General features: G+C 37.3%; 1 protein-coding gene across 4 annotated transcripts in view; it reads right to left on the bottom strand.

Moving 5' to 3' along the window:
* Positions 1-26,092, bottom strand: part of INPP4B (inositol polyphosphate-4-phosphatase type II B) — a 455,375-nt gene that overhangs the window by 37,302 nt on the left and 391,981 nt on the right. For all 4 annotated transcript variants that reach the window (XM_024977565.2, XM_059876249.1, XM_024977564.2 and 1 more), the window contains 2 exons: positions 21,526-21,638; positions 17,639-17,793 (listed from right to left, as the gene is read on the bottom strand). In XM_024977565.2, the coding sequence (XP_024833333.1) occupies positions 17,639-17,793; positions 21,526-21,638 (268 nt within the window). The remainder of the gene's footprint in view (positions 1-17,638; positions 17,794-21,525; positions 21,639-26,092) is intronic.

Below are 26,092 nucleotides of genomic sequence, written 5' to 3'. Positions count from 1 at the left end.
GAAAGAAACAGGAGGAAGAAGTAGGTCATCACCAGGCTGGAAGTTTGCCCTTTGTGATGGTAAGTAGACCTTGAGGGAGACTTGGCTCCAGCCCAACAATGGTACAAAACTGAGCTACCTGCCTGGTACTTTGTGGCTTTTATGAGAAAAAGTAACTATACAAGTCCCATGTAACTTTAGCTCCTCACCGACACCCTGCTCTTTTTGACATCATTACCATGCTTGTTCAGTGGGGAACCGAAGTGAACTTGAACCAAATCCAGCTTGCATATGTCACCACCTTGCAAACTTGGTTAAGACTTTGTGGTCTGGTTAGGCCAACAGTCAACCACAAATTGGTTTCCGAGTCATTACATGCTATTACACATGAGTAAGTTTTGGTTTTACACCTCGTGTGATTTTTCAATGTAGGTATTTCACTGTATCCAAAAGATTGCTTTTGTGAATATCGCTTTTAAATATTCATTTTCTTATTTATATAAAATTTTAAAGTCCTTAAATTACCTATTAATTAGATATCATTGTTCAGAAATATATTCTATTATAAATCTCAGCCCTGTTTCTTAAAGCATAGAAAATATACAATATGGCCACCATACTTATTTGGGCCTTTATACTTATCTCAGAGGTAAGGTTGACAAGAATAAACATATATATATATTTAAGTTTTACTGCAAAATATCAATTATCCCAGTAGAGCTCAAGAGAAAGCTTGCTAGAGAGTAGTATATATGAAAAAGGACTACATGTTTCAATTTATTACACAGTGAGAAAAAGTTGTTTTATAAAGGTCATGAAATTTATGGATCCAAGAACAAAGAAAGAAATACAGATCGGGAGAGACATCCTAGGCTCTTAGAAGCATGCACTTGGCCTCACACTGCTTCCTTAGGTGGGAGCCACTGAGCAAGTCATTAAGCCCCTCGGGGGAGGTTTTCTCTCTCTTTTTTTTTTTTTTAGGTTTTCTCATTTTAAGACTTAATCCTTAGGCTATAAAATAAAGTTTTGGGAAGTTCATATTTGTGAAGTGCTTAGAAAAGTGCCTGGTAGATTGTCAGCATTATATAAAGAAAGGAAGAAAGGGAGAGATGAAGGGAAGAAAATGCAGACCTTTGTTCTATTTTATTCCGTGTTTCCCATATTACATTTAGAACATGGTTTTGAATTCTGCTTGTAATCATTTACACAGGGCATTATGTGGAATCTCGGGAAATGGTACAGATGCACCTACTTGCAGGGCACGAACAGAGATGCCAATGTAGAGAACTGCAGAGAATGGACATGTGGGCACGGCGGGGGTCGGTGGGGAGAGAGGGGGCGACGGGATGACTTGTGTTTTATACACACTACTGTGTATAAAACAGACAGACAGTGGCGAGCTGCTATATTATAGAGCACAGAGAGTTCAGCTCAGTGCTCTGTAGAGACCTAGAGGGGTGGGATGGGGGAGAGGGTGGAAGGGAGGCTCAAGAGGGAAGAGATGTATGTATACATATAGCTGATTCATTTAACTGTACAGCAGAAAGTAACACAACATTACAAAGCAATTATATGCCAATAAAAAAAAAAAGAATGCATTGAGAGATAGTGGCAATATAGTTGAGAAAGGGCAGAAGGAGTAACATCTAGTTTCACATCTTAAGAGGATTCAAACAATTAAGCAGAACACAGCAACAATCTTCAAATACTTGCAGGCTGACAAAAGCCAGGAAATACTGACTCTATGTTGATCTAGGCAGATGAGTGGATTAATGACCGGGAATTCTAGGGTGACAGATTTCAGCTAAATATGAAGGCAAATTTTATAAAATGTATAGCTGTCCAATTATGGCATGGGTTGATACACAAAGTAAGCACCTCCCCACTATTGGACATGTACAAGTAAAGGTTAGCTGACAATCTGTCAGGGATATTGTATAAAGAATCCCTGCCTTGGTTGGCAGGGTCACTAGGTAATCTCTAAAGTCCTTTCCAAATACTAAGCCTTAAAATACCATTAGTATGAAAAGTTACAAGTGCACAGAAATGGAAGTGGTTTGAAAACTGACTTTTAGGAGAATAATAATCAAGGTTTGAAAAACATTTTATTCTATACCAAAAGCTTGCAGTCCTTCACCAATTCATGTAAATATTTAGGGGAAGTTGATGTGTCAAGATATGATTATCTTTTGTTTCTCAGTTTGTCTCATTTTGAGACATAACATGATGGATTTTTTTTTTTTTTACTTACTATTAAACTTAGCAATTGAAACACTAGTGTAAGAATGGGTATATCTCTCACAAGTCATAGTGACTGGTCATCTGAAGTGAAAGTCGCTCAGTTGTGTCCAACTCTTTGTAACTCCATGGACTGTCCATGGAATTCTCCAGGCCAGAATACTGGAGTGGATAGCCTTTCCCTTCTCCAGGGGATCTTCCCAAACCAGGAATAGAATCCAGGTCTCCCACACTTCAGGAGGATTCTTTACCAGCTGAGCCACAAGGGAAGCCTGGATCATCTCAATCAAGATGTAATTTACAAACAAGATCAAATTAGGTCCAAGCAAAGCAAATATTAAATAATTTATATATGTATTTATGTATATAAACATATATATATTGCTTAATATCTATATCTTTGGCCTTTAAAGTAAGTCAAAGAGTAATATTAAAAAAGTTCATTGTCATTTACTTTTTCACTTATTTTATTTTATTTGGATCATAAGTTTTGTAAGGATGACAAACTCATTTTGACCAAAAAAAAAAAGTGACTTTAGTCTATTCTCTGAAGTGGATTTAGACTGCTCCCTCAAACACAGAGATTTAACCTTGCTCCAGTATATGCTCTCACTGTTGCTCAGAGAAGTATATCTTCTCACAGTCGAATCAGTTCAGAATCAAGAAGGAATGTCCTGTTTCTCCAGCATGTCCTTACCCACCATCACATTAGATACAAGTACAGAACCTTTCCTAGTGGCTCAGATGGTGAAGAATCTGCCTGCAATGCAGGACACCTGGCTTCAATCTCTGAGTTGGGATGATCCCCTAGAGAAGGGAATGGCTACCCGCTTCAGTGTTCTTGCCTGGAGTATTCCATGGACAGAGGTGCCTGGTGGGCTACAGTCCATAGGGTCACATAGATTAGGATATAAGTGAGCTGGTATCTTTCTTTCTTTCTTATCTACATAAATCAGAAAGCTTATTTTCCCCCTGCATCTTGAACAAATATATGTCCAGATTTGTTCGAGATATTTTTGTTTCATTTTTTCTTGATTGTGATCAAATTAATTCAATCAAAGTTTGTTTCTTTACTAATTGAACTTCAGGAGGAACTTAGCAGAGTTCAGCAACATATTGGCAAAATGTGCTAATACTATTTTAACATTTAGGTGAAGAGATGGATATTCAAAGGGAATTATTTTGAAATTTAACTTAAAACTAAAAAAATATACACATAAATTCATTTTTCATTAGCATTACTAAATCAACATACCCATATCCTCATCCCTTTTTAAAGTATGGTATATTTCTCATTTTTCTTTCACTCCAGTGTCTGTACTAAGATTGTTAGTGTTTCCTTCTTTTCTTATTCAAGCAATGTGAGCAAAGGTAGCAAAATAAACATACACACATTTATCATAAAACTATGTAAAGCAGATTGCAAAAAAAAATGCCTTTCTTTTATCTTGCCATAAACAGAAACAAAATAGTTTCCATCTTCCATTATGATCAGAAACTATAACCTTAGTAGCATAAGACTGTAATTTATAAAAGAACTTCAAAGACTGTATTTTGAATTTATAACTGACTACATGAATATCAAACTGTATCACTTTCTAAAAATAGATTTATTTAACCTCCAAATAAAGTTTCATGATTTAGAATTAATTTCCCATTATCTAGGGTATCTATTAGCTGCTTAGGAACCACACAATCTATTAGCAACTTTAAAGTTATTAACATAAACAGTTAAATCAATCATATTTATATAATCCAACCACAGAGGAAAAAGATTAAACTCAGCAAATGCTTGTTGTAGTCTGGGCTTTCCACACATTTCTCATGATCAGGCTGAACCCATGGCAAGTCTATATAGCTGCGTAAGTTGCCCTTCTACTTTATGACCATGTAATATTTGATCACATGGACCCCGTATATATGCTTCCTTGGTGGCTCAGATAGTAAAGAATCTGCCTGCAAAGATCGAACCTGTGTTCAATCTCTGGATCAGGAAAATCCCCTGGAGAAAGAACTGGCAACCCACTCCTGTATTCTTGCCTGGAGAATTTCATGGACAGAGAAGCCTGGTGGGCTACAGTCCATGGGATTGTAAAGAGTCGGACACGACTGAGTCATTAACACACACACACATACACACCCTACATATATTCATGGGAGTTTTTCTTTTTTATAGGAAAAGTGGTTTTCCTTTTTTTTTTTTTTTTTAATAGGGACTGGAGAGCAGAAGGAAGGAATTTTCAATAAATGTATCTTTTTCAAGAGCAGCTGCTATAAAATCAATTCATTCTTGTAAAGGGAAGACATTTCCCCTGTCTTTTTCTAGCAAAAATAATATCTCTTGACAGTGCTAAGATGCCTTTTCCTCACTTTTGTTCTAGTCTTTCCAAGAGAAAAAAAATCTTTATCACAAAATCAAATAAAACTGTTATAAAAATTCCATCTCTGAGTTTGTTATAAAATTAAACTGGGGAACAGAAACTGAACAACCGATGAATCTATTGTATTTCTATTTTCTAGATCAACAGAGCAGTCAAGGTGATTTGCAAACTCTGTGGCATACAAAAATATTATTTTCTCAAATAGTTGAGAGAAGAGACATCATTTTGAAAATACATAAATTCAGATACTTCCATGTAAGAAACTAGTTTTTCCTTTTTTTTGCAGTTAAAAAAAAAAAAACCTCTAGATCAATATTATTCAACTTGATTTGATGAGTGCTAAGAGCAGATCTAGGAAAAGTCTTGAGCCTAGTAGATAAGGAATGCTTTATGTGATTTTATTCTTAAGTATTTACATCCCATCTTGCTTTAAGAAGAATTTAAGGCAATCTAAATGGATACATAAAATGTAGTAAGTTATCAAGAATGGGTTGTGAGAAAGAGCTATACAGGGCAAGGGTTATGTCATAAAACTGAACCAAAAATGAAGCCACTATATTAAAAATAGAAAGCTTATAAAAGAATGATATACATTTGAAGTGCCCAGAACACTTACATTACTCATTTTAAGTTGAAAATATCATAAGTCAAAACTGCATTTAATGCATCTCACCTACAGATTGTTATAGCTTAGCCTAGACTACCTTCAGCATACTCAGAACACCTATATTAACCTACAGTGGCATAAAAATCATCTAACACAAAGCTTATTTTATGATATGGTCTTAAATATCTCATGTAAGTTATTAAATATTGTACTGAAAGTGAAACAAAGAACAGTTTTACTTAACATGACATCCTGCTGTCTACTATGCTGGCTTGAAAAGTATCACATGCGACTTGTTACTACTAATCAGCTACCAATTTTGTAAACGATATGTTTTATAAATTACACCCTTGATCCCTATAAAGATGTCATTCACAATCCCATAAATTCTGATGGGCTCAATGAATGGAAGAGAATGTGGTGTAATTGTGCATATTATATTTTTGCCCACAGGACTTGAGATCATTATCCTCAGATACAAATGTATTACACAGGGCATTTGAACTCGGTCATCTGTGATCTTCTGATCAGGAGAAAAGTTTGCAATATTTTGACTGTTTTTTTCATAAACTCTATTGCCTCCCGGTCCAGTTTTCATTAGATAGCCTGTGAAGACATTCAGTTTGTTACCCTGGGCTAGTGACTGAGCTCTACAGTCAAAATTCAGGTTAGAAGGAGAGTTGAAACTCTTTTAATGAAAGTGTTTTCTTGAGTATAGTAAGCACTTTGACAAAGTCAGGAATTTTTATGCAGTACACTGACAATACATTGATTTTAATAGTTTTGAATTTATTCTCATGTGCTTTAGGGCAAACATAACAAACATAACAAGTGCATGAATTCATGGACATCCTTGCCCTGGTCAAGACTACAATAAATGTCTATTCAGGTGACAGCTGTAGAAAAATCATTAGGTAGTTAAATGAATAACTGAGATTTGGGTAGCATTACTGTATGGGAATGGAATGCCATAACAAACCTGGAAAAGACTCATTAGAAGATCCTGATGCTTGAGGGATGAAAGACTGAGGGCAGGAGAAGAAAGAGATGACAGAGGATGAGATGGTTGGATGGCATCACCAATTCAATGGACATGACTTTGAGCAAACTCCAGGGAGACTGTGGACAGGGAAGCCTGGCATGCTGCAGTTCATGGGGTCACAGAGTTGGATATGGCTTAGTGACTCAACAACAGCAGCCATAACGTTGTAAGCTTTAAAGCAAATAGGATTTGAGATAGAACTACGATATGTGTTTCATGTCCATACATATTTTTGATTTTCTCTTTGAACACAGCATTCAAGTTCAACAATATGAGGCTATACCACTAGCTTCGTTGAGTCTTGTATTTCAACTTCCTGGGAGCATAGATGAACTTGCCGGATTTCAGCATAGCCATGGTCCTCACATCATTCAGGCCTGGGCTGCCTGTATCTCTAGCTTCTCTAATGAGAACAAGCCATTCCTAGGACTAGTTTCTGCTATACCTCATTTTCCAAGAACAAAAGCATTAATCATCTCCCTAATCGCCAAGAGGTTTTTGTTGTGTCTCAGTTGGAAGTTTCCTTCCCTTGTCTAAAAGGGAGCTCTAAAAAGTCTCAGATTACCTTATAGGCTCCTGTCAAAACACTGCATTTCACTTTCCAAACCCAAGAGATTTTTCTGTCCTATTTCACTGTGCTTTCATTTTTAAAGAAAATAAACAAAACAAATAAAAATGTTCTTTAAAAAAAACTACCACTTCTGAAACCCTCTTTTCTAGAACTTGATTTAAATGCAATAAACCAGTGCTTTATAAATGCTGGGACCTTTTTGGAAAGTCCCAGTTATATGCAAACCCCCACTATATGAAACAATAAAGATCAGCTATCAAGAGTGAAAACCAGGATGGCCAGGAAATATTTAGAAAGATGTTCAATATATTATATTATTGGGAAAATACTAATTAAGCCAAGATATCATTTTTTTACTCATTGGATTGGTAAATAAAAAAAAATCAAAAACAAAACTCATAGTACAAATATGGGGTCATGTAAAAAAAATGGAAGCATGTGCATGCCTAATAGAATATAAATTAGTGTAGGGCCATAGGGTAGCATCTAGTAATATTGAAAATATGAATACCGTCCATTCCACTTACAGGTTTACCCACCGTTATGCTCGTATTCATAACTATACATGTGAATATGTCTCTTTCACTATTGCTTATAGTACCAAAATATCAGAAACAACCCAAAATTCGATAGAGGAATAGATGAATTGTGGTCTATGCACACAAAGGAATACTATACAGCTATTAAAAGGAAAGAACAGACCTTATGTGAACATAGATCTCAAAAAACATAACATCAGCTGAGGAAAATGAATTGCTGAATGTGACACACACCATGAGAACACTTTTATAAACAAAAACCTCTAATAAATGTGAGGAATTAATAAATAATGCTCTTAGCCTGGGCCACTTAGATATTCCTAGTCAAGAACTCTTAACTTTTCTTTGCTACTTACCTAAATTGTACTAATCCTCAAGACACAATACAAATTCTACCTTCCTCTGGACCACTCCAACCCATAATGATTCCTTTTCCCCTGTGATCCACTCTAATAATAATAGTTTTAAGTATGTGACTTCATCTATGTCATATTCTCATTGTGGTGACTAATAAAGGTTCCTCCTAGAGAATGTTTCATGTAATTCTTAGTGTGCAGCAAGAACTCACTGACCCTTAGCTGTTATTATAAGTTTCGGTACCCCTGTGTTTAGCCCAGTACTCTGCCATGCTGCTGCTGCTGCTAAGTCACTTTGTCGTGTCCGACTCTGTGCGACCCCATAGATGGCAGCCCACCAGGCTCCTCTGTCCCTGGGATTCTCCAGGCAAGAACACTGGAGTGGGCTGCCATTTCCTTCTCCAGTGCATGAAAGTGAAAAATGAAAGTGAAGTCCCTCAGTCGTGTCCGACTCTTCGCTACCCCATGGACTGCAGCCCACCAGGCTCCTCCATCCATGGGATTTTCCAGGCAAGAGTACTGGAGTGGGGTGCCATTGCCTTCTTCGGTACTCTGCCATAGTACTCAATAAATGTTTACATTTGACTGCAACCATGATGGAGACATATTTCTGCTAATGATAACATTTGCCCAGGTCATCTCCTGAGGTCGGGTCCTGGCTCAGTAGTTACTAGACACTCAGTCAAATCTGTGGGCATTTGGGAGTTGGACGTTCCCAAGTTTCACTGGTTGATGCTGAGGCACTGCTCTGTGGGAATCAATCATGAACACTAAACTATTTAGTTTAAATAGGAGTTAAACTCAGATGCTCCTAGATTGTCCTCATGTTATTAGTTGAACTGTGGGTTAGTCAAAGTCACTGAGGGAGTTTAAGCCTTTTAAAACAAGTATTAATCCTGGGAGTTTTCTTCTAAGATCTTGAACACCTGGGGAATTCCTCAATTTCAGGAACCTCAGAGGCGGCACTTTTAGAGAAACATGGGACAAGAAAGGTTACACAGGGTAGCTTAAAAAAATGCGGAAAGCATGAACACTTACTAAGTGGAGCACCTAATATCTGCCAGGCATAGAGAATTCAAATAGTTGATCTCATTTAACATGATGCCTCCAGGAGAGAGAGATAAGTTATCCCTGGTTTACAGGTAAGGAAACTGAGGTCTGGAGATTAATTAACTTAAAAGCTGCACAGCAAATAATTTCCAGAATAAGCATTTAATCACAGGCCTTCTTGATTTTAAAAATCCATGTTTGTGGCAGAAGTTAAACTTATTTAAATTAGATTCATTTATATTTCATTGCATTAAATTAAATAAAAAACACATTCCATACACTTATTTATCTAGGTCCTTAGTTAATAATTTGAGGAACTGAGAGAAATGACTTATTTGGAAAGGTGTGTCTAAAACTGGTAATGGCTCTGAATGTTAAACTCCATACTCACAGGGTCTCAGGTTAATAGTACTTGAAAACAAAATTAAATATCAATACAAAACACATTAGGGAAAAGAAAGAAATCTGAAAATTACTACTTCTAGTAGCAGAACAACCTGACACATATAAATATATGAATAAGATAGCCTAAAATTAGCACATGCATTTTGTTTAGGAAATTGAATGGTTTTTGGTAGGTCATTCTTTGATTTCTCCAGAAAGAGCAGTTCTGTATTGGTGGGTCATCTGTGGATATCTTTTTAAGAGATAGTTGCTCCAACGTGATTTTTACAGATGTGTACTCTGCTGCATCTTTCACCTTAGCAGCGGCTGAAGCAACAACATCCTAAGTGGTGTAAGTTTTCACACTATTATTAGCAAGCCTAAGAAGATGGTGACCTCATCTGGGCTTATTACTGTGATTTGTCACAGAGGCAGGCTGAAATAATGCAGCAGACACACCACTGAAACTCTCAAGGGAAGAGAGAACTCTAAGTGATAATGAAGAAACTGTTCCCACTTGTGCCGTTCTACACAAACATGTCCCTTTCCAATAGTCAAGAGATAACTGAAAGCTTCAATTACCCATGTCTGCGATGCTTCGTATTCACTTCAATATTTGAATTAGGGGATAATATGAAATAATGGAAGCTCTTCTCCGACTAGTACAATCAAACAAAAGCTAAAAAAAAGAAGGCCAAAGTGGAAAGAAGACTAAGGAAGGAAGACATGTTTCTATCTAAACACAAATGATCTCCATGACTTGAAAGTGAACCCCACAAGAGAGGAAGTCATGAGAAATAAAACCTGTACTGACATCAGTAGATTGAGGTCATTTATTTATAAAGCAGAACATTTCATAAGTTACACTCCCTGACACATAAATTTCGTGTTGAGAATATGACATTCAACAGGATGATAAAACTCAATAAGGCTGATGGGCCTTTTAATCTCTCTCTTGTGAATTAAATATTTACTAAAATAGAATGATTAAAGCCCTGTATCTTAAGAGGGATAAATAGGTTGGATGCTGAAATATACCCTGATTAATCTTACTAAAGGCATCTCAGCTATCTTTAGAGTCATTACAGAATGACAGATTGCAGAGTAATACAGCATAAGGAAAATAAAAGTTACAGACTGACAGCTAAACAACATGGTGTCACACTGTTACACGCACACACACACCATCCTAGAGTTCCCCTCAAAGGAAAACAACAGAGAACAGGCATTTTCATTTTAATTTACTTTTAAGTGACAATTAAATTCCCCAACACAACTATTTTTGGATAAAATGTGACAGTTAATAATCTAGTCAAATTTTGTATTTTTAAATGCAATCCTAACTGTCTTTTAATCAAATATAAGTTTGAAAGTTCCTACTAAATGTGCTTTTTGCAAAAGCATTGGGACAAGAAAGCTCTTAGCACTCAACGGTGACTTCAGTATCAAACAACTGAGTGCTGATACTGCATTCATTCTTTATTTTATTTAAAAATAAAAATGCTGCTGATTATTCAGCCATCATTTTATGAACTTCTGCTATAGATATCAAGGAAGAATTTGGCAATACACATACACTTCAAAGAAAGGATAGATATACCAGGTTTATAGTCGTATCATAAAGTCTTTAGAGTCAGTTACTGAAGGGTAGTTGATTTACGTGAGGCAGACTTTAGTCAAATGGCTTTCAACCCCGGCTCTATCCCAGAGTCTGTGGTGGGACTCTGGAGAATCTCTACTTTAGTTTTACAATATAGGCAATTGCTAAGAGTTCCTTACAGAGGCATATCTACCCCAACTCCTCATCAGCTTCCTAATATGAAGAGGATTTTGTGCCACTTCAGTCAAACAGACCGTAGATAGTGGCACATGTTGGGAGCATGAAGCTGTTAAGTAATAATGGATATACAGGAAAAGAGAGAGTCTGAAATTTTTGAAAACAGGACAAAGGCTACAATGACAAGTTGAAATTATCATGGAGTAATCATGGTACAGGCAAACAAAAACTGAATCACATGACCACTGAGAATCCAGTGTCAGACAAGTCTCTGCACCACTGGGAACTTGAACTTTCTTTGAGCTATACCAGACCCAAGAACACCACCAGTCGTGCTCAGAACAATACCTGCCAGCTGCAACCTTACGGTCTCAGGGTCTCTCCTTGTAACTGTGCAACCGTTTGGGACGCCAACCAATCCTCGCTTAACAAGTACACTCATTCTTGCCACACACAGTAGTGTTCAGTCATGTCCGACTCTTTGCAACCCCATCGACTGCAGCTTGTCAGGCTCCTCTGTCCGTGAGAATTTTCAGATAACAATACTAAAGTGGGTTGCCATTTCCTTCTCCAGGGGATCTTCCTGACACAAACCTCAGTCTCTTTTGTTTTTCCAGTTCCAATTGTAATTCTTGATAAACAACTCATGGGACTAACTGTAACCTTATGGGTTTTTGCCTTTAAAAGCCTCCCCTATTTTGTAATCTGGTAGGACGAATTCAGGGCTTCCCAGGTGGCTCAGAGGTAAAGAATCAGCCTGCCAAGCAGGAGATGCAGGTTCGATTCCCTGGTTGGGAAGATCTCATGGAGAAGGAAACAGCAACCCACTCTAGTATTCTTGCCTGGGAAATCCCACGGACAGAGGAGCCTGGTGTCCATGGGTTCACAAAACAGTCAGACACGACTCAGCAAATAAACACAACAATAAAACACAATACAATTGTTTGTTGAATTTGCGTCTCCTGGGTTGTAGCCCTAAATGAACACCTTTTTATTTCAATCATGTCTGTTTCTGAAACTTTGGTTGACAGATTCAGCCTGTGATGGTAGATTGTGGCCTGTTTGTTTTTGAATTTGTATCCAAACCTCTTTAAAACTTTCACTTTCATCTTGTGGAACTTTTGCTTATAAATATGTCACAACTGAGTGATAATTTCCCTTACTTCCAACTGCCTATGTATGTGCAAAACTTCCTAACAGATAGGACCTGAACATTTTAGAAACCTATGTTATTCATTCACTCATTCACTGAATATTTATTGAGAACCTACCATAACTAGACTTTATTCTAGTACTGGAAATATAGAGGTGAACAAGAAAAAAAAATCCATACTCTCATAGAGTTTATTCTGGTGAAAGGGCTTCTGAACAAGCAGAGAGATGAAGCTTTGTTTATTAATAACACTTTTCTCATCCATAAGTAATTTGAAACTTATAGCAATAAGCAGTATAAAAAAGTAAAATTTAATATAGATGGGGGAAAAATAAAACTAGCAAAACAGAAGTGGTATTATAACCCTGGTGAACTTTAAAAAATATCCAGAGTAAATAGCCTGAAATGTGTTTAGAATAATTCAACCATAAAATAAACCATAATTGATATTAAATAAAATAAACAATTTAATACCTTTAAAATATAATCAAACTCCATTAAAATGCTAGTTTTTTTTAAAATCCAGGATTGTGTCCTAGAATATTTATAAAGTTCTTAAAAATTCTGTCTCTGTCTCAATGATGAACTGTGCACAGTCCAAATTTAAGTTTTTAAATGCCTCTGAAGCAGTTCCAGTGTACATCTAAAAGTCAGCATCTGAAGGGTAGGACTTCTGATCAGGTGGCAGAGCAAAGAGCTCTGCAAATCTTCGTCCTCCTCCCAAAGCTATGACACTGAAAAATATTGTCCAAACCAATCATTTAAGCACCCTAATAATCAGCCAAAGTCAAGCAATGAGTGGAAAAGAGTTTCTACTTGGAAAATTGCTGACTGGTAGGGAAGGAGAGAGCCAGTCTACGATCTTCCTATCCAGGGCTACTCCCACTCCCATCCCTCTCCCAGAGTGGGGTCGCCATGGAAACCAACAACTTTGTTGCCAAAGGCCCTGAATGCATTTGAAGAAGAGTGGAAAATCACACACTCCAGCACTGTCAGAAGCATTAGCAACCTTGTGCTTGTGCTCAGGTTGCTTCAGCCATGTCTGACTCTTTGTGACCCCATGAAGCCCGCCAGGCTCCTCTGTCCATGGGATTCTCCAGGCAAGAATACTGGAGTGGGTTGTCACACAAACAAATGCTCCCAGCAATCCTCACAGCTGGCCTCAGGCTGCACTTCCATTTGGGCCACTCCCCAGAGCAAGTGGACTACTCATGAATGCAACGGGAAAGGAAACCCTGGGCATCAAGAGAGCCACAGAGGGCTTTGACCAATTTCCACACATCTTGGGTTGACTAGTAGGACCTAAAAAGGCCTGATGGGAAGAAAATGTAGGATGGATACAAAAATTCTTGAACTGGAATATATTTCCAAATTAACACACAGATACATCAACAAAGCCTCTAACTGGCTAGAACTGTTTGAACACAACTTCTGTCTAATCAATGACAGACACTAAATTACCGAGAGCCAAATGCAACCCCAGGAAATAAGGCTTAGACACAAAAAAAACCTGAACTACAGTTTCAAAAAGTAATTGAAAACACAATTTTAAAAAGAGATGGAAAAGTTGCTAAACAGTTCTGAAAAACAGAAGGCAACAGAAGGTATTCATATTAATATTGTTCTTCATTTATTCAGCCACTGTTTATATTTATTTCAGTCTGGACCAGACTTCTCAGGTGGCACCAGTGGTAAAGAATCCACCTGCCAATACAGGAGACTCAAGAGATGTCCGTTCAATTCCTGGGTTGGGAAGACCCCCTGGAGAAGGAAATAGCAACTCACTCCAGCATTCTTGCCTGAAGAATTCCATGGACAGCAGAGCCTGGCAGACTACAATCCACAGGTTGCAAAGTGTCAGACACAACTAAGTGCACACACACACACACACACACACACACACACATAGGACCAGACACTGTGCTCAATGCCCAGATATTAATACAATAGTGAACAGGATAGGTAAGGTTGAAAGCAAAAAGTCTGCATTCTAGAACTAGAGTTTTCTCTTCAAATCTCAGAATTTAGTCAGAATACTCTAGTCTGATACACAGTCTCAAATTTCTAAAAGTATGTAGTTTTTATGACATATGTGTTAAGTAATATTTTGACTAACAGATGTGAAGTAGTCAAATACATAACCAAATAATTTGAAGTGACAGCATTTTGTTTTGCTTGGTATAAAGAAAATAACAATAAATATAACTAAGGCAAACAAGGTCTTACTGTACAGCACAGGAAAAAAATATAACTAAGGCATCTGTGTTTTAGTGCCAGCGGTCCCATCACTTCATGGGAAATAGATGGGGAAACAGTGGAAACAGTGTCAGACTTTATTTTCTTGGGCTCCAAAATCACTGCAGATGGTGACTGCAGCCATGGAATTAAAAGACACTTACTCTTCGGAAGGAAAGTTATGACCAACCTAGATAGCATATTCAAAAGCAGAGACATTACTTTGCCAACAAAGGTTCGTCTAGTCAAGGCTATGGTTTTTCCTGTGGTCATGTATGGATGTGAGAGTTGGACTGTGAAGGAGGCTGAGCGCCGAAGAATTGATGCTTTTGAACTGTGGTGTTGGAGAAGACTCTTCAGAGTCCCTTGGACTGCAAAGAGATCCAACCAGTCCATTCTGAAGGAGATCAGCCCTGGGATTTCTTTGGAAGGAATGATGCTAAAGCTGAAACTCCAGTACTTTGGCCACCTCATGTGAAGTGTTGACTCATTGGAAAAGACCCTGATGCTGGGAGGGATTGGGGGCAGGAGGAGAAGGGGACGACAGAGGATGAGATGGCTGGATGGCATCACTGACTTGATGGATGTGAGTCTGGGTGAACTCCAGGAGCTGGTGATGGACAGGGAGGCCTGGCGTGCTGCGATTCATGGGGTCACAAAGAGTCGGACACGACTGAGTGACTGAACTGAACTAGTACTTTCTGAGTAGTCTTTATTCTTACAGTTAAGTAGATTTGACTAAATTTCAAAGGTGATGCCTTAATCTCAAATTCTATGATTATTTGTAAGGGCATACAACAATATACATTAACATAAAATATTTATAAGAAACCTATCTAGATTAATGAATGCAATCCACTCATAATTAGCTTAGCATTTGTAAGCACATGTACATTTTCAAGGTGGTATTGAAATAGCTTATTTTCTTAAATAGACAAAACATTGCATGCAAAACCTTATTTACAAGATTTTAATATTAATATATGGTATTGGAGTCAGACCATATGTCATAATATATTTGCAAAAATACACAAGGCTCATAATTGCCTAGACTTGATTGTCTCAGGAAGATCAAGACCCTTGATATTTATTTTTCTAACAAGTACCATACAGTGATTGTTCTCAAGTGTTGTTCTAATCATGTAACACATATCAGTTCATTTAATCCTTGAGACCTTCCTAAGAAGGGCTATTATTATTAGCTTATTTGTTTTACATAAGGAGAGGACTGAGGTACCAACTTGCCTCAGGTAGTAAGGCAGGATGAGATTAAGTTCCTCTTGGCTGGTAAGTGGCACGTGACCTGGGTTCAAACTCAGGACAGCTGGCTCCCAAGTCCCTTCCTCCCATCTACTCTTCCCTGTGGCCAGAGCTTATAAAGCTATGGGCTTGTAAGATGGTACCCAAAGAGGGAGGGTATGGAAGTTATTTAAGACAATAATATATCTTATTTCCCTTAAACATACACACACACACACACACACACACACACAGACAAGTCCTCACACTGTCACACAGTACTCACATGTACAAAAAACCAAAGGCTAAGTTTGTCAGATTGGAAATTTACATGTGTGTGTGTGTGTGTGTGTGTGTGTGTGTGTGTGTGTGTGTGTGTGTGTATCACCAAAGTAGTGGGGATATGGAAGTCATGGTCTTCAATATTTTTGGATTAAATTTCTAGTGCCTTACTTTAGGTCACAATCCAAAACTTAACCCCCATAAATATGTCATTAGCAAACATACTGACATATAATATTAGTTCCTCCAGCCTTTATACGTTACCAAAATATTTAGTTATATATTTCAACATGTATATGACAGATACACCCTTTATTTACCAGTTGGAAAAAATACCTTTCTAATTTAAGGGTCCTCTCTTACCTCTATCTTAAATAAACAAGTAACAAATTCAACTTGCAAATTATGTTGGTTGACTCATTCCAGTCCTCTGAGGTCTCTGACCTGGAATAGCATGTGGCCTGCCCTCCACAGCTGGCATCTTTGTTCCATCCATAGTGATATTTATACTTCTTAAATGCACAACAGAAGGTTTCATACTCAGATCCTGAATCTCCCCTGTGAGTGCTGAGATAATTTTTGAAAAAAGTCTTTTCTAACAACCAAACGTGTTTGTATGGCTGAGATGCTCATGTCAGGCCTCAAAGACATCCTCATACACTTATCCAAAAGTTATGGTAGAACGCCACTGAACAAAGAAAATGCCAAGAGACATGAAATGGGGTAAAAGCGAGGGCTTCAGAAACCTCTCATTAGCGGGGAAAACACACAGCACAGAAAGAGCACAGGCGAGCGTCGCCTCACCATGGAGAGCCCAGAGCAGTTAAAAGAAAAGTGAAGCTAATGACGTGCCAGATGAGCAGCAGCCTTCTCAGTGCATCATATGACGTTCCTTCTTGCAATCTGGGAGCCTGTCCCATTTTCCTGTGGTGCTTTTGAGTCAGTCTTTGTAGGAAAGAGATAAGTTCCCTAAAGTTTCTAATTAACGTATGTCCTTGCTGATAGAGCCTGGGAAAGAGGCACTTCTTCCTTTCCATTACGGCTTATATTTTAGATTTAATTACTGTAGAAATGAATCAGGAAACATGACTTCAGGCAGAACATTTTAAATGTCGGCGGAGTGATCATATTAATTCTCCATTTTAAAGGATCCATTATCCCATCTTTACGATGACTGATGTGAAAATAATTTTAGGAAAGAGGTTAAAGATGGGAAGACCCTACAAGCCATGGTAGGATGACCCATGTGATGCCATTTTTTGGATAGCTGATTTGTTTGGATAAAGATTTAGTTTTATTTTATGTGTACACTTAAGGACTTGTACATAAAGGAACTGTACTCTTCTTCAAGTGTTTTACATGAAGGAACCTGAGCCCTTCAACTTGAGTTTAAATGTGTTAATGAAATATATCCTCCATTCACATGATCAAAATCTGGTCACATTTTTTTACTGCCTAAAATGAATAGAGGGAATACTTAAAATTATTTTATCTTTCATGTCATGAGCTCAAAGTCAAGGAAATGCAGTGAAGTTACTAAATGTTTGGTCCTCCAGTACAATATGTATTAGGAAAAATAAAAACCTTAAAATAAAAGAAAAAATAAGGTCTTACTGTACAGCACTGGGAACTATATTCAATATGCTGTGATAAACCATAATGGAAAAGAATATGAAAATGAATATATATACATATGTATAACTAAATAATTTTGCTGTACAGCAGAAATTAACACAATATTGTAAATCAACTACACTTCAATAAATTTTTTTTAAAAAGAAAGAAGTTGAAAACATGTGGGCTACCTTCTCATACAATCCAGTGCTCGGATAAAGAAGTCCTTGTGTAACTGATGCTCATCTCTCAGGATTGAGCACTGTTCAAGCGTCACGGACATCGACGTCCTGTCTTTGGCACTTTTACAACAGGTGAAACGAATGCCATTTAGTTTGCGACAAATCTGTAACAGACATAGAAATGGTTTCTTGTTTATTTGTAGATTACTCTCAAGCATCAGAGTCCTCTAAACACTCCTAGTCTAAACTTACCAAATTTATGCTAATTTTATGAAAGTCAACTATTTCAATATGCCCTGTGGAATGGAAAAATAATACCTTTTCATTTCAAAAGCTGATGGAATAGATTTAATTTATTTAGCTCTTTGTACATGAGGTGTGGGGCTGTTGAAGGCACGTAAGATGGTAAATATTCCTCAGAGGCAGCGATGCTCTGAGAGGGTATCTAAGCTGCAGGGGCTAATGATAATAATCACAGCTCAGAAGTAACATCTTATTAGTGATGGGGGAAAAAAATCTGTATTTCCTGGATAAGCCCTTTGAATATTAAAGAGCTAATACCTTCTCACATATGTTTGAAATAACTTTTGCTAATCTCTGTGGGATAGTATGAGACTTTAAACATCCACGTGGTGCCAAGTGCAGCAGATAAGGAAACCACTCATCAATGTAACTAACAAGAACTAGGACGCCACAAATGGCCATTGTTAATTGCATATCTACTGTGCACCCGGCACAATGCTAATAAATTTCACATAGATCTGCTCTTCCAATTTAATTGCACATGAACCCTGGAGGAAAGCATATTCCTCTTATCTTACAGATGAGAACACTGAAGTTTAGATAGGTAAGATGACTTATGTACAACAGAGCAGAGCCAGGGTACTAATATAACTCTATCTAACAAGGACCAAGTCTTTAACTTCTGTTCTATTCTGCTTCTCTCTGTAATTCTTTTTTTTTTTTTCTTGTTATTCTGATGTAAGCCAGAAGAAGAATCTCTGAGTAGCAATAATTTATGGGCTTATTGCCTGCTAGGTAACAGGCGAATCACTCCATTCTTTTTCCTTCCCTGGCCCTGGTAATGCTCTGATATGAGACACCAATCATCAACGTAGCATCAACAATGTTAATCAACATGCACTTAAGATACATTTAATGTGATGAAATACAGGTCTGCTTTATTATCTGCCATCAAGGAAGCCTTAACAGTTGCCTACTTTGAAAAGAGGGTATAATAATACAGTTCATCAAAGGTTTTTACCATGATTTAAATATGACTCCAACACTTAGCTTAGGATTTACAACTCTTTAATAGACCTTAGGTAAATACTTTCTCACCATCTTTAACGTGACTAGAGAAATGTGAGAGCATGATTTCAACACATAATCTTTTTTTTATCTAGAAAACTCTAATGTTTTTAAATAAACAGTATTTCAAAATTTTTCATATAAAATAACAAAAGCTTTACTAAATTTATAATAACAGTATATAGACCTCAATGGTCACTTATGAGAGATGATCTTTAAAAAGAGTGAATATTCTTTAAAATGCTCTGTCACAATTATATGCAGCTATCCTATTAAGGATATTTCATGTGTCAAATTTAAAACAAATAGGAAGCTTGGGCAATTCCTTCAAAGCAGACTGTTTGGGTCTTCATTTCTGTATTTCACAACTCTTTAGAGCCAAATGAGTTGTTTAATTTGGCTCTAAATTTAAATTTAACATTTAATTTAACATTAGCTTAATTTAGTGTTTGGTATTTTTAAGTTCTCATTTTCAGTTTTAAAAATTCATTGAGATAAAATCAAATAGCTTTATATTTTTAATTAGAACATAAAACAGTAAAAAAAAAAAAAAAGAAGCAATATTTCTTTGTTTTAAAGAAGAAATAGAGACAAAAATTAAAATTTTGTGGAAGATGTTGAAGGGAATTTCTATATTTCTTGAAGAGTAATACCAAGGTCCCTGGTTTACAAAGAGGATACTGAAACTCATGTATCACTCTACAGATATGCTATTTATAGTTAAGCCAATATTCCTACAGAATGTCAAATTTGTACACTATGGGTGTTGTACATTTATCAAGGCAGGCAAACATCCATTCATTCATTCAGTGGGAAGTTGTGAGTAAGCCATATTTGACTGGTATATACATTTCAGCTAAAGTTGAAACTCCAATACTTTGGCCACCTCATGTGAAGAGTTGACTCATTGGAAAAGACCCTGATGCTGGGAGGGATTGGGGACAGGAGGAGAAGGGGACGACAGAGGATGAGATGGCTGGATGGCATCACTGACTCGATGGACAAAAGTTTGGGTGAACTCCAGGAGTTGATGATGGATAGGGAGGCCTGGAGTGCTGCGATTCATGGGGTCGCAAAGAGTCGGACACAACTGAGCGACTGAACTGAACTGATACGTTTCAAAAACATTTTCAGAAAAGTGTAGGATTTATGGGAAATTTCTTTATATATTCAAATAAGAAAACTACATGTACTAGAAAAAACATACATTTGTGGTTCTGTGCATCCTTAACTTAAAAATTTACATGACTGACAATATGTATATAATGACATGTGTATATGTTCCTAAGTTGTCAGATAGCCCTGGGAAATGATCAAACTCCTTTTGTGCTCTCATGTCATTAGTAATGTTGCAAAAATAACTTATGACCTGTCTTTGTGAAATTTTTCTGAGAATTAGCAACCATAGCAGTCTTTGAAGATGTAAAGAGCAGACATGGGAGAAAGAACTATTAAAAACAACCTTCATGTAATGCAGGATGATGCTAAATGGGACCAGTGTAAATGAGCTGCTCAAAAGCAATCTTTCATACTGCTGCCTTTCATGTTCTTCCCTGGGGCTCCAAGAGGGCATGAAGGGAAACCAAAGCAGCTTTCCCCCTGCCCTGTTCTTGGTAAATTATTTTATATATACGCATGGTAAATTATCCATTCCTTTTTCCCAGAAGACAGTAAGTAATACTGGACTATAATTGAACCGTTTGCAGTAGGGGAAAGCCTTTGTTTTAAATACTATTGATAGAAAATGAATAGCACACACAAGAAGATCTGTTACACTGAACTCCAAATTACATAAGCAGCCCTGTATGTGCAGTAAGTACAAATATGACATGCATCAAAAAGATCTCCAAAGTGTGTCTTTCCTGATGAAAAGATCCTTTCCTCGTGAAAGGATCTCTGGGCCTGAACGTTTAACAAAATTCATATTTTCATGTGAGCTATGCCTGAATGGTTGCCAGATAAGAGTTTAAAAATATAGGCACAGTTTTCTCCCTCGATTTTGTAGAAACCTGGAGTGGGAAAGCAAGTATATCTTTTACCTTGAGGGTGCCATTAAATGAGAAAAGACCATACAAAATATAGCTCATTACCCCAAGAGCCATCCATCAGTAATAAATTCTATGCCAATATCGAGATGAACAAGTACATTTACAAGCTCATTAACAAAGCACTATGTCCAGAAGCCCTACCGAGGCTGTGAGTCAGAGATCAGATAATCACATTCTGTTGAAACCATACTTCTCTAGGGCATCACTTCAAAACCTTATTGAGATGGGCAATTGACATTGCAACACACAATATCAAGAAAATCACAGACACTTGATTTTAACCTCAAAGTATCAAACACATCCTGAATTTATAAGAAAAGCTAATGAATAGGATTTTTTCTTGCTGAATACATCTTCTATCTTGTGTTCTAGACTATTGATAAGCTAGATGCCTAATCTCTTGAATAATGGAGAGTGACATCTGGTAAGCCAAAGTGCAGAAGTTGGACCCTACAGAGCAGATACCCAATATGCCAATATGCTTGCTGATTGATCATCATGGTGACAAGGAATAATATTTGACAGAAGAGTGCCTACCGTTGCAGCCAGCCACATGATTTCTACATTCTTTCTCTTTTTGGCTTGGATATTTTGATGGAGATTTTCGAGTAATCCTTTTAAATCATTCTGTTCTTGAAAATGTGAAATGTCTGAAAAACAAGAAAGGCGGGGTAAAAAGGAAATTTGTGTTAGAGTTAAGCTGCCCACAGGGTTTTTTTAAACATATTTGTAAATGCAGTTTCCAAAACAACAAATGCCACTTTGGAGCAGAGAGTATTTGAGGATAATCATACTTCCTTACTTACTCATACTTTACTTAGAAATATGCCTCAGTTTCCCTCATTCCTTATGGTGTATAACTGGTCATATAATACTTACCAAGAAGGGAAAAGTTTTAATGATGAGGGCTGCCTCACTTCAATGAAAGCATACAATGTGGATGAGGTGTGAGACACAACTTTTCATTTTTGGTGACCAAGCAGCTAGTTTGAATCACGAGATTATATCAAACTGAACATCTCAGAGGTGAAATTTGGAGTTCAACCAAAACACATGAAATCAGTTTCTACGCAGCAAGATTCTTCAACTTAGGCGATACTGACATTTTGGACTGGCTAACACGTTGTTGAGAATGGGCCTATAGTCTGTGTTGTGGGATGTTAAACTGCATTCTGACCTCTATCATTTAGAAGTCATTATTACCCTTGCATTGTGATAATCAAAAGTATCTTCAGACATTGCAAATGTGCCTTGTAAAGTCTATTCTGGTTGAGAACAAGTGCCATTAAGGAGCAGAGGTATGGATGGAAAGAGGAACAACGCAAGAGGCAATAGTTAATTAAATGCGATAACTGAGGAAGGGAGCAGGAAGTGACCAATTGCTCAGATCTCTACATACTCATAACTAGAGCACGGGTAGCCAATGGCATATGGTTCATATTTAAACCTAAGGAAATGTACATTATGACACAGTGTCCCTGAGTCTCAGGGAGATGGAATTCAAGTTTAGAATACAGAGATGGACACAAAAAGCCTAAGAGAATGGTTGGGTTAGTACCATCACTCTACCATGGAATCCACAAATTAAGGGATGAAGAACTCCTGAGAGCTATAACTGAGGCTAAAAGCAGAAGAAAATACATAAGAACAATATGGACTATATCCAAGCTATCTTGTTACATTAAAGAGATAGATATGTTCCTGAAACTGATCACATTAAAAATGACACAAATAAGCTTTAATTATAATGAAGCTTTACACTTTCCAAAATTGTACTAGATATTTCCTTTTATTAAAATAATATATCTGAGTAGTTCTTGACTTCAGCCCCAGAGAGTAGAGGAAATATTTCCTAATAAAATGTATTTGCAATTTATATCTACCAAGAGTGGAAGTGGTTGGTGAAATGGAACTAAGCATTGAAAACAATTATATATCATCTTGAATTTCATGTCCACAAAATAGAAGAAGGTCAGGACAATCCAGATTCATATCCTGTTTTAAGGAGGTGAGATGCAATTTTTTTTTTTTGCTTCAAACTTTCCCTGAAGTCCAACTCCAGGATTTTTTTTTTTTAAACTTTACATAATTGTATTAGTTTTGCCAAATATCAAAATGAATCCGCCACAGGTATACATGTGTTCCCCATCCTAAACCCTCCTCCCTCCTCCCTCCCCATACCATCCCTCTGGGTCGTCCCAGTGCACTAGCCCCAAGCATCCAGTATCGTGCATCGAACCTGGACTGGCAACTCGTTTCTTACATGATATTTTACACGTTTCAATGCCATTCTCCCAAATCTTCCCACCCTCTCCCTCTCCCACAGAGTCCATAAGACTATTCTATACATCAGTGTCTCTTTTGCTGTCTCGTACACAGGGTTATTGTTACCATCTTTCTAAATTCCATATATATGCGTTAGTATACTGTATTGGTGTTTTTCCTTCTGGCTTACTTCACTCTGTATAATAGGTTCCAGTTTCATCCACCTCATTAGAACTGATTCAAATGTATTCTTTTTAATGGCTGAGTAATACTCCATTGTGTATATGTACCACAGCTTTCTTATCCATTCATCTGCTGATGGACATCTAGGTTGCTTCCATGTCCTGGCTATTATAAACATATGCATGATTCCTCTTTATTAGTTCCTAAATGCGAAAACTGTCAAAAGTCAATTTTTTTCTGTGTAACTATAGACAATTCTTTTTTCCTTTTCTAATTTTTTTGGCCACAATGTATATGCAGGATCTTAGTTCCCCAACCAGGGATAGAACCCACACCCCCTGCATGGGAAGCATGGAGCCTTAATCACTGGCTGACCAGGGAAGTCCCAATGATTCTGTTAAGACAGAGAAACTTTCCCTAAAAACCTCGCATTGTTAGGCAGGAGACTGTGATACACAGAGACTTGAACAGGACACAGGTTAAGGATAAAGGGGAGGAGGCATAAATACAGAAGGCCTTGAAGAGAATTGCTGAGTCAGTGCAGGACTCAAGAGCTAATGGAAGACACCAAGGACAGTCATGGTGCCTTCTAACTGATGCTTACAGAGCAGGAGGAGTAAGTCAGGTCTGCCATCATGCCTCTTAATGCTGATAAATGGCAAACAAAATAAAACCCCAATAGTCCATGGCTTAGAATAATAATCAGCAATTTTAAATGATGAAAAGGGGGTATCATTGACATAGAAAGTGACCTTGACATTGCTGAAAGGAAAAATCAGTCATATTAATAAATGAATTTATTTATATAACACTGTGTATGCGTGTGAATTTATTTGTGTGCCACTATGTGTGCACACGCTTGCCTCTCTATGAAACCGCAGGCAGAACAAGACATCAGTTTAGATACTAACAGCATTCATCTTTGGGTTGTGAAACTTAGGGTGATTTTTCAGCTGCTTTTTAAAACACATATATATTTTATATTGAAATATAATTGATTAACAGTGTGTTAGTTTCAGGTGTAAAGCAAAGTGATTCAGTTATACCTATACATGTACCTATTCTTTCTCAAATTCTTTTCCAGTTTAGGCTATCACAGAATATTGAGCAGAGTTCCCTGTGCTAAACACTAGATTCTTGTTGGTTATCTATTTTAAATATAGCCATGTGCACATGTCAATCCCAAACTCCCAATCTATCCCTCACTCAACTGCTTTTTTATGTCATTTGAGACACTTACAATAAATATGCATTGCTTTAAAATAGTAGTTATTTTAAAAGCAAGGGAGAACAGAGTACACATATATAAGAAAAGGGGAAAAAACCCTGAATTCTCATAATACAAAGACCTGACCGCCAAGTCTCCAAGGTCGTAGGGTGGGATAGATTTTTAAACCATTATTAACTGCAGTCAAGTGTATGCGGTCATGGGCTATGACACAACAGTAAAAATAATATTAGGGGTCTAAGAAAAGGAGTGGGCAAATCAATGAAGAATAGTTGGATTTGGAAGGGTTTCTAACAAAGGTAATGCTTTGTGTCTAATGAGAGCATTTTATGGTGAGAGAAAAGTTCAGCAAAGGCATGGACCTATGAGGAAAAGTGGGAGTTCACCACGTCCTTGGAGAGCATGATCTCAGAGGCAAGAATTATGAAGAGTTTTGCTACTATTCTGAGATATCTGAACTTCTTCCTTAAAAAATGGGAGCACCTGGTGAATTTTAAATATGGACATAACCATATCTGACAGGTCCCTGAGACACTTTCCGAAATCACCTGGTGTAAATGACTTTCAAACATTTTTGAAAGGAATACAAAAGAATTTTACTTCATATAATTGTCCAGTTAGGTACACGTTTATCCCTTTGTAACACACATTTTATGAAATCTATTTACCCCTGGGCTTCACTGGTGACTTAGATGGTAAAGAATCTGCTTGCAATGCAGGAGACCCAAGCTTGATCCCTGGGTTGGGAAGATCCCCTGGAGAAGGGAATGACTACTCACTCCAATATTCTTGCCTGGGAAATCCCATGGACAGAGAAGCCTGGCGAGCTACAGTCCATGGGTAGCAAGAGTCAGACAGGACTGAGCGACTCACACTGTCATATTCACATTCCATGTTGCTTTCTTTTGAATGTTGGTCCCAACTCACCAAATTGATTTAACATCTAAATCATGTCAACATGAAAAAAAAAAAAAATCTTGCAAAGCATGGATTTAAGGTAAGTCTATATTCAAGATGTTTAGGTGACTGTTTCATAAGGTTCATAGTCAGAGGAGACAAGTCAAAAACCCAGTGTCTCCAGTACTGTGCCAATAATTTTCTTCCAAACTGTGTTAGTGTCTTCACAGTTGGCTGGTGGCATAAAAAAGCAATTCCAGTATTAAAAAAATAGACTGGGCTTCTTCAGAACTCTGAGAATCCAGAACAAAGCATAATAACTTTTCAAAATGATTTAGTTTCATAGTTGATGTGAAGATTTTTAAATCAGCCATTTTAAACAGACTACAAGGTTCCTAAAATAAGTCAAACAAATGGCCATCCTTTGCTCATTTCTACCACATAAAGACAGTGCTTTCAGATACATAGAAATGATGATCCGTAGAAATTTCACTCCTTCTCCTTATGGCATGCTTTTTAGAAGGAAGACAT

This window comes from Bos taurus, chromosome 17 (assembly GCF_002263795.3).
Source record: "Bos taurus isolate L1 Dominette 01449 registration number 42190680 breed Hereford chromosome 17, ARS-UCD2.0, whole genome shotgun sequence".
NCBI lineage: Eukaryota > Metazoa > Chordata > Mammalia > Artiodactyla > Bovidae > Bos > Bos taurus.
Note: the sequence above shows the minus strand (reverse complement) of the source record. Positions and strands in the feature narration are given on the sequence as shown.